Source organism: Haemaphysalis longicornis, unplaced genomic scaffold (assembly GCF_048455015.1).
Source record: "Haemaphysalis longicornis isolate Haplotype H1 unplaced genomic scaffold, Haemaphysalis longicornis Haplotype H1 scaffold_14, whole genome shotgun sequence".
In the NCBI taxonomy this organism is placed as follows: Eukaryota; Metazoa; Arthropoda; class Arachnida; order Ixodida; family Ixodidae; genus Haemaphysalis; species Haemaphysalis longicornis.
This window is the reverse complement of record NW_027526245.1, coordinates 33,103,181-33,113,419: the sequence shown is the minus strand read 5'-3', so window position 1 is coordinate 33,113,419 and position 10,239 is coordinate 33,103,181. Positions and strand designations below refer to the sequence as shown.

General features: G+C 47.4%; 1 protein-coding gene across 1 annotated transcript in view; it reads right to left on the bottom strand.

Annotated features, from left to right (window-relative positions):
• Positions 1-383: 383 nt before the first annotated feature.
• The window catches only part of LOC144165034 (uncharacterized), a 111,574-nt gene continuing 101,718 nt past the window's right edge, over positions 384-10,239 (bottom strand). Inside the window, exon 25 of the mRNA XM_077695194.1 lies at positions 384-563. Within this exon, the coding sequence (XP_077551320.1) occupies positions 419-563 (145 nt within the window). The 3' untranslated portion in view covers positions 384-418. The remainder of the gene's footprint in view (positions 564-10,239) is intronic.

Here is a 10,239-nt window from a genome sequence, read left to right as displayed (position 1 = left end):
AAGCAGATATTGCAAGCATACATATATTAATCATTCTGAACAAGCTACCACCAAGGCTAGGAAAACAGCAGAGTTTCTAGTGTCCCAGAATAGGCACAAATTTCTAATTGCTAATCCTGTTTATTCTTCCCTACCTTTTCTTGCCTTCTGTATTTGCTAAGAAATGAATGATTTTAATGAGACGGATTGTAAAAAAACTATCCTTACCTGGATTTCGTCTTACCTGGAACTTGAAGTAGAATGTACACACGAGAGTACTTCCGCAGCTCCACCCGTCTCCCGCTCTTCATCTCAGTTTTCTTGTGAACTTTGCAGGTTTTATTGGCAACTATCAGCACCTTCTAACCGCATTTAGACCACACGTGCTTTAGATGTTTTGCTGACGTGAGAGTTTATTGCTCATTTGAATAAACAACAGCTAACGGTCTCGAAGAAGAAAAATTGGCGCATTCCTCGATTCATCGGGAACAGACGCGCTGTCGGGCGCGCTGTCATCGTAATCGCCTTTGTCACGCATAGCCTTGTACGGTGGTTCCAGCATGAATTCCACGGACATCGTGTTCCTACAAAGAGAGAGCGGAAGGTCTCATTCTCTGTCCAAAGAAATGCTGCGCCAGAATTGGCCCGGCACGAGTGAATTGAGAAAGGAATAACATCCCCACCTCGTGAACACGTCCCGAACTCGATAAACGTGTCTTGGCTTTGAGCGCTCGATATCTTAGTGAGCATTCATTATAATTTATTTTATTTTTATTTTATCGATATCGTATACAATGACTTATAAGCTATTTTTAGGCCCATCCAGGTTGGGCATGTCAATATACACACGCGCGTACAAATCAAATTCATTCATTCATTCATTCATTCATTCATTCATTCATTCATTCATTCATTCATTCATTCCTTCATTGGCCCACTCAAGCTCATTGCAGAACGAAGGCCTCTTCCAAAAAGAACCGTTTCAGCCCAATACTACACTCCGCGGTGGCAGTCCCTGTTCTGATGAGGATGTGCTCCAAAAAGCATTCCAGCATTAGTTTGGCTCTAATAAGCCGCCTGATTGCTGCAACCAACTCGTCTGAAGTTTGAATAAGATACACACAAGCGCGGTGCGTGAAGGACATAAAATTTGCCTTCAGTGACAACAAGGTCATTCTGGTATAACGGGCAACAACGTCTCCGATGCGGCCGCCAGACAACCCCGCGACCTAAACTACACCGTTGGAATCCTGTTCTCCAACGGGGATAGCAAAGCAGCTGCATTTGACCTAGTATGCAAGCTTTAGCTGCTGGCTTGGAAGGATCCTCCGACAAGGTGTCCGCCTCTCCGCGTAATGGACCCGAAGTGCGATTTCCGGCATCCGCAGGGTCTGCCCAATCGCCCCGGAGGAGTGCTACAACGGCTCTGACTTAACGTTGCCTGCACCCGAAGCTACTTGTTTAAACTAGGCTGAGTAGAGTCGCCATTGTATCCAGTGTGCTCGACTACTGAAAACATTACGCACATTTTATGCCGCTGCCCACGATATGCTAGTCAGCGGGCAACAGCGCCGAAGGCACTTGTGCGACTCCGACGTTGAAGTGCTCTAGATCTTCCACACTTCCGTGGACCATGACAAAATCATTGAGAGGCAGTGCTGGGGACAAAAACTGTTTATTTTTTCCGCGGAAACAGGGCCGGAAGAGGTCCTGTGAACCCTCTGAACATATACATTTTCTATATGTGCACATCTCCCATCCCTCCATGTTAAAGCAAAGCTTTCTACCTCTACAAGCCAACGGTTCTTTCGTGGCGTGCGGGACAAGAAACTACCAACGCGGTTTGGGGAGGCGGAGGGTAGTTTTCACTCACGGAGCACAGTGTAGATGGCGCGGCGATACGCCGCAGACTCTCCTTGAACACATCAACACAGCTCCCGCCGGAATGTAAAGAAGCAGAAGTGCGCTTCATCCCTAAACCCGGAAAAGCCCCAGCCATTGAAAACATGAGACCAATATCTCTAACCTCATGCATGGGGAAGGTCATGGAGAGAATGGTGCTCCGTCGACTCCAAACACACCTGGAAGACAAATCAAATGCCAAGGACTATATTTGGCTTCAGGAAGCATCTTTCCACCCAAGATGTAATGCTTCAGCTCCGGGAGCTTGTCGTCAAGAAGGCCACAAGGAACAGCCCCAGGACGATCCTGGCCCTCGACCTGAACGGTGCATAATGTCACGCTTGCAAGCATTCTAACAAACCTCAACGGAACGAAGTGTGGCGCCCGCACATTCGGATACATCAACAACTTCCTGGCCTCCCGAACGGGACAAATCTCGGTGGGCAATGAGAAGTCGGAACCCATTGAGCTAGGTAAACGTGGCACCCCTCAAGGGGCAGCCCTGTCACCACTTCTCTTTAATCTGGCTCTCTTACCTCTGCCACGCCTCTTAGACCGAATAGAAGGGATCGGCCACGCTTTTTGTGCGGACGACATTACAATATCGACGGAGCGAGCGGGCTCCGACGGCTAAATAGAGGAGACCCTCCAGGCGGCAGCGCTGACCGTACACGAGTACGCAAACACCTGCCGACTTAGCTGCGTGCTGAAAAAATCGGAGCTCGTCGTGGTCCAACTCGGCAAACCCCGCAAGACATCTCCGGCCAAATCGAAGGCGCCGAAATCAAACCGACGGACAAATGTCATATCCTCGGGCTAATTCTACAACACAACGGAAAGGCACACGCTGCTGTCGATAAGATCAAGAACAACGCGGAGAAGATCCTCGCAATGTTGCTAAGAGTATCCACCAGGAATAGGGGCCTGAAAGAAGAAGACGCCCTCCGGCTGGTGCAAGCGTTCATTATATCCAGAATCACATACTCTGCCTTCTATCGTAACCTCAATAAGACCCAGAAGTCTACACTCGACTCCATCATCCGAAAAGCCACCAAACAAGCCGTAGGCATACCAATATACTCGTCGACCCAGCACTTACAGGCCATGGGCATGCACAAAATGGTTGACGAGCTCATCGAGGCCTATCTATGCTTATGCAACCAGCGTCTCCGCCTGAGCCAAACAATCCACGGCCACGCGGTGCTGGCTAAGGTCGGCTGGCGCAAGGAACAAGCAACGATAAAGGCCCTCATACCAACAGAGTGGGAGAGGTCTATAAACACTAGACCCCTACCTCGGAACATGGCCCCGGGTAAGGATGACGGAAGGAGACAAGCTCGCGCCAAGGCACTGTCCCAGCGATTACGTCAAGACACCGCAGGGCTCTACGTTGATGCCTCACTTGCGTAAGGAAGCAACCACGCGGCGGTGGTGGTCACCGACGAAGAACGGCTGGTCACCAGCGCTGAGGTGAAGACCAAGGACCCAACGACGGCCGAGGAGGTGGCCATAGCCCTGGCGCTCGTCCAACCGGGCGTCGAGGTAGTGGTTACCGACTCGAAAAGAGCGTAAGGCGGCTTCAGGAAAGGGGGATCTCCTCAGAGGCAGCCGCAATTATGTCCAAGAGTAGGGCACCGGGGCGAGCCATAGCGCTGACGTGGGTGCCTGCCCATTCAAAAGTGGCCGGCAACGTTATGGCAGACTATAACGCCCGAGCAATGACCCTCCGGGCAGGGCATGAAATTACACACGAGTACAGAGAAGAGCGGTGTACCATCTCGGAGCCGCATCGCACGCTGACCAGGGACCAGCAAACGATAATCAGGCGAATTCAGGCACCCGTCCTGCTACACAAATTCTATGCAGAACTAGAGGAGGAAAAATGCCTATTCTGCGCGGAGAACGTTGGCACTCTTGCACACATTATCGCAGAGTGAACTAAACTCAAGACACCCATTCCATCAACCCCCCCTTCCCCCCCAACCCCACTCCACGAGCGATGGGAGACCTTGCGGTTCAGCCCCGCCCTGCCACCTGCCCTTCAGGGGAGGAATTAACGCGGATGTGACGTCACGTTTGCTCGCAGCGTACCCGCGCGGTGTGTTTACATTTTTTCAGTGCTGCCTACACGGCGTGTGCGCCGTGGTGGTTCAAGCGTTCAAGTAGTCGCGTTGGACTTTTGCTGTCGACGCAAGAACTCGTCAAGTGCCGATGGTTGTCGCCCTGTCAACCGCCGTTCAACAGCTCCAGCGTCTTCTGGCTCGGATCCACGGCTTTGCAGTTAGCTGTGGGCGTTCAACTGTCCACCATCGGCCGACTCAGGTGAGCACTCCTTTTTGGTGGGTTTGCAATCAGTTCGCATATCTCCTACTGAAAAGCTTGCTTTCTTCTCGCGGCAGTTATATTAGCGACGTTTACGAAATTCTTAACGGCGCGTTCTCACCGTCTTGCATTATTGTCGCTGTTTATGCTGCTCTGTTCGCGTCTGTCGGCGATCGCGAGCAGTTGACGGTTTGTTGCACGGCGCGGAAACTCGCTCGCATGCAAACCCGTCTCGCCCATGGCGTTTCCTTGTCTCTTCTTTAATGTGGCGTCATTAACATCACTTGTTATCCTCGACGCTTTTTCTAGACAACGTGCCTTGTGCTAACCGATCTTAATATTGTAAAGAAAATGAACTTGCAGTACGATCTGTTGGTGAAGTTAGGAGCGTGACAGGACGCTGTTGGCAAGGTTTTCATGTGTGCGCGTGGTTCGTGAGGGCCAAGGAGGTTGTATACGACCTCCTTGGTGAGGGCGTTGTAACACGCTCCTTTAGCCTGTTGAACTCGTTGCTGCATCCAGCACTTTTGCTTGCCAGGAGTGCCTGCCAAGGGATGCTTACTTCGTTATGTGTTTTCAACTTTAATAGTGGGGCCAATCATCGCTCAATAACCGATAGAAATTCAGCGGGAACGACCCGTATAACGCAGGGCGGCCAAGAGCACTGCTTCTGTGGTCTTCGCTGTCGTTTGCCCCTTTTTTTTAGTCATCCTAGATTGTTTATTTACTGCTGCCTCAACGGTGTTTCATTCCTCATGTTCCATGTCTTTCTCTTGCAGCATCTCCTGACTGCAGTCACGGTGCCCCTAGCCTGCCTGCAGCACCAATCCTTCCATTCTAGTGGGGACTGATGTTTGCAGGCCACTTGTCACAACCAAACGGGTTCCCGACATTGCCTGGCTTGTAATTGATGGTATACTTTAGATACACCGCTGCGTTCTCTCTGTGCATACATTTAAAGAGAGTGTTTACACTAACGTGGCAGTGGATAGCCATGAAGACAGGAGCGTGTGTACTGGAAATGCCAGTGAAAACAAAACCAAACGATCTACGGATCTATGCCAGCTTTACCGTTACAAGTCTTTCACCGAGTATCAAAGCAGTGGACAGCTGGGGATATCTCGTGTGCTAAATTGTGTTCGTCCTTCTGTTTGTTTTCTATTTGCTGGTATAAATTTACGAATTGATAATATGAGTAAGGTAGACAGGGAACAAAGTGATTGCGTTGCTCTTGGAAATGCCTTACACGAAATAAAACTGCTTCCTGCGAGTTCGCACTGCTCAGTGCAGGAAAAAATGTTCCGTATAACAAATAATTTGATGCATCCAAACCCATCTGTGATGAACATATGTCATGCATGGATTATTTAAGGGCATGTTATTAACTTTGGCAAAATAAGAAAGTGACCCCTTTGTTGTGCAGAGCAGAAAACTAGTTTAGTAGTAATTTTGGCTTTTGTCTGTCCAGTGTCAACAGGAATAGTAGCCTTGACGCACGAATTTGCGGACACTTTCCTGTCACCTTCCTTCAATGTCAACACAGTGGTGGTGAAGATGCCTGGGCAATCGAAATCACATGATGACAGGCAGTTACATTCTACCATGAGGAGCACCCTCCACAAGCCATGAGGCCTTGCTCCGTTTTCAGCTGGGGCTCTTTTCGTTGCCAAGTGCCTTGGTCTTTTTGGGTAAAGCTCCCAAAACAAGGTGGTCTTGTCCCTGTTGGAATTGTTATGTTGATCATACTTTTCACCCACAGCTTTCCAGTTCATTTCACTTGTCTAACCCAATTCTAATGTTATTAGTGTAGGGAAATCTGGTGTCGAGCAGCTTGCATTTCAAAGGGAATAGATGTAGCAACTACATCAAGCACTAGCTGATTCTGATGCTTAGTGGACTTTGCTGTGAGCCGCCCAAAGCACCACGAGGGGAAGCAGTGCTTGTCTTATGTAGTGTACTACTTGGGAGCTGCAAAATTACAATGCACCTTTTATGTCGTTATCTAGGGAGCCTCAATTTTTTATGCTGCAGTGGAAATCATGCCAATGCATGTTTGTAAACGTCCATTCCACCAACAAACTCACGGCATGCCTTGACAGTAGGCGCAGTTTTATGCATCTGGATAATCACCTGTACCCATTTATCACAGGCCTGCAATTTGCACATGGTCCGATTTAAGCCCCTTAAATGTAGCAACTGTAACCAATCGTAACACACAATCTTGAAAACTCTACCTTATCAACGCGAAAGCAGTATGTGGTCCATTGACTAAGAAGCCACTATACGCTATCTGTACTAGCACAACGGCTCCTAAATTGGCCGACAGTGCAAAGAGAACAAAGAGTGAATTGTGTTCAAAACAACTTTGGGAAGAGTTGAAACCAATGGGAATCAAACCCAGGACCTCCCTAGTGCACGTTCAGCACCACATCCTTGACACCACTATAGCTCAGTGGGTCTAGCTGACTAAAGGTGGGCCCAGGGAGTGCATTATGACCTTAAACTGAAAAAACGTCCACAAGTACAAGCAACCCGACATACGAGTTTAAAATTTCTTGGCAATTCATTAGGCCACACGCTCAAGCTACAACACATAGCCATAACATCCCCACTCAGGTGAATTGGCCAGTCACGATGATAGCTGCTGTCAGAAGCTCATGGCTGTTTCACCAATTCCCATTTGTCTTAAAACAATGCTGTTTAAATTATGCACTGGCCAACTGCATCTCATTGAGTATATTTTACGCTCCTGGCATTCTGCAGTGGCCTTGTTTAGTGTTAAAGAACTACGTATTTGATCACATGTGAAGACTGCCATTTCTGTTAGAGAGCATTTTGTGCTTTCAACCTGAATTGGTTGACTCTCGTCAATTCAACACTGGCTGCACACTTTGATTGTGGTGTAATAAACAGAAAACCTGGATAGAGTAAAAATACTGAAGAGTAAATTATACCAGGCTTATACATTGCGCAGCGCAGCTGTAAACATCAAAATTTGACTTCTTAGGTTTTACGTGGCAAAGCTCGGCATAGCTCAGGCCAGCTGAGGGGTACTGCAGTGGAGGGCTATAGGTTAAGTCAGGCCACCTATAAACCTTTGATATGCTTCAAAATCTTCGCACACAGGCATTTTTTTTGTTCTACCTAAACCAATGCTTTGGACTTTGGCCAAAATGTTTTGTACTGGTTAAACTGAACAATGCAATTACAAATAAGAATTGAACCAGCTTACTGTTGTGTCCCTTCGAGAATCCAGTGCTTGCCTAATATCGAAAATTGCATCCAGCAATCGATTCAAGAAATGTACTTGTATGTCCAAGGGACAAGCTCGAATAAAAAGTTACCCTACTTCAACTGCAATCCTTGCATATTTATTTATTTGAAAATTTTTAGCACGAAAACAACAAAACAGTACAAACAGACAGCGTTGTCACTTTTCATGCTCTCTATCTCTCTCGTGCTTTGTTATTTTTGCACCGTTTATTATTTTTAACAATATGCCACATTTGCCATTTTAGCTTTTTTTGTTTTGATGTTATGCTGTGTTGCCAAGGAAACTTCGTAAACGTCACCTCCAAGAAAAAATAAGAATGCCTAGCATTTGTAAGTGTATGCTTCTTGATGGATTGGAACTCTCACTATGTGAAAGTGAAGCCAAGAAAACACGAAAGTCGTCACAAACACTGAAGAATGTTTATTGACATGACATCGCATCACTAAGGGGGCACACTGGTCTTAAACCAAAAACACCATGGGGGTGCAGATTACGTTCCCATTCGTGCTCCGATAAATGAAACACAATGAAACCACACGGAACCCCCATGCTGCTTCGCATCTCCTCAGGGTTCCATGGTGTAATTTTTTTCTTGTCCTTTTTCTTTGAAGCACTCCTTTGTTTATGTATTGAAAACCAATTTGCGCAGAGGCACACTTTATTAGTTATTTATGTATATGGCTAATTTTTAAAATTTTAACATTTATATGTTCTCATTGTAGTATGATACTAATCTTGATCATTGCATTTTAAAGCAGAGGTGGTTTTCTTCAGGTGGCAGTTCCTTTTCTCTATAAAAAATAGTGCTTACTGTAAACAGGATCAAACAACAAAAAGGGAAATCTGTTTTAACTAAGGAGGAAAAAGGTTCACGTCAATTTATAAGGCTGAGACAAATATTATGGCAGTCACTACACGTGCTGTGGTTCCCGTGGGGCTAACAAGCGATTATCAAAAAACGACAACACGGTGCGGAAACCGAAAATGTACTCCTGCAATTAAAACACGAAATTATCGCTGCCCCTTCAAAGGTAGATATTTCAGCCATTTTGGCACTAGATCTTGAGAAAGCTTTTGATCGCGTATCACACCAGGCTATTCTGCGTAACGTTGCCACTTTGGCTCCGGGTAGCAACACGTACAACTATATCCGTAACTTCCTTTCGAACCGCATGGCTGTTATTCAGCTCAGCGACGTACAATCCAACACTATCCATCTTCCAACCATTGGCATGCCTCAAGACGCAGTATTATCCCCACTCCTATTTAACATTGCCCTAATCCACCTTCCCAGTAAGCTCGCCGCAGTCCCTTGCTTACGCCGATGATATTACGCTGTGGACCACCAGAGGCAGCGACGCTCAGATCGAGGAGGCTCTCCAACAGGGAACTGATTTAGTTACCGCCGCCGCTCGCGAAGTTGGGCTTGGATGCTCACCTGAAAAATCTGAGCTTTTAATCCTCCCCGCCAAACTAACTGGCAACCTACCCCAGACACCCACCATTGAGGACGGGATTGACTTTAGGGATGTTCCCCAAGTGGCAGTCCTGAAAATACTTGGGCTCTGCATACAGCGCAATCGCGCAAACATTAAGTACCCAGCACAGCTGACTTCTCAGGTGAATCAGACGATCACCCTCATCCACAGGATTGCTGCCCACAACAAGGGGCTCAAAGAAATGGAGCGTATCCGGGTGATACAGGCATTTGTGCTCAGCCGTCTCACTTACTCCCTCCCGTATCTCTTGCCCTCGCGTATCGAACTCTCTAAAGTCAACTGCCTCATTCGAAAGATCTACAAAACGGCGCTACAAATCCCTCAGAGCACTACCACTGCCAGACTCGAGAAACTCGGAATTTACAATACGGCAGAGGAACTCATTGAAGCCCACCTTATCGGTCAGCTAAATAGGCTCTCATTCACCCCCACCGGTCGCACTTTCCTTGCTACTCTTAACCTTAAAGCCCCTATTCTCTGTGACGACAGGCTCCCGGTACCACCCGACATTCATGGCTCCCTCACTATCCGCCCTTTAGCGCGCAATATGCACCCTGTTTTCAACAAGCAGCGTAGGGAACAACGGGCACAAGCGCTTACAGAGAAATACCCCGTCCACCCCACTACGGTTTACGTGGACGCAGCTTGCTACCGACGGCAGGACGCATACGCTGTCGCACTAATCAACCATCCCAACACTCCTCCTCTAACTCCCTAAGAGTCCGCACCATCCGACCCACTGAGGCGGAAGAGGCGGCAATCACCCTATCCCTTACAAATAGGCCGCCCCCTACCACTATCATCTCGGATTCGAAAACGGCCATTCGAAATTACACCAGAGGCATGATCTCGCCCCTGGCGCTCAAAATTCTCTTCAAAAATCCTCCTACCCAGGTAGCACAAAAGAGCTTAAATACGTCTACTACCGCGATTTTTCAGGACGAAAGAAACGGCTTGCAAACATCCCAGACAATCCGATCACGCATTCGCGACGTTTTCGAAAGGTCTTAAATCGCGTCTAATGTCCAGCGGGTATTACTATTTCTAGACGATTTATTTACTATCTTTAAAACATCCTCAAAAATCGGTTTAGAAGTTGGATTTTACAAGAGCTGTATAAGTCTGTCAATGCGACTTTTCAATCCGCATTTTAGATGGTTAGAAGACGTTCTGATAATTCTGGTCTAGCAAAGGGCTTTAGAAAGATGCTAAGAATCCCTTTCTTGGGATATTTAGAGCCGCTTTTTAGACGTATGAAATACG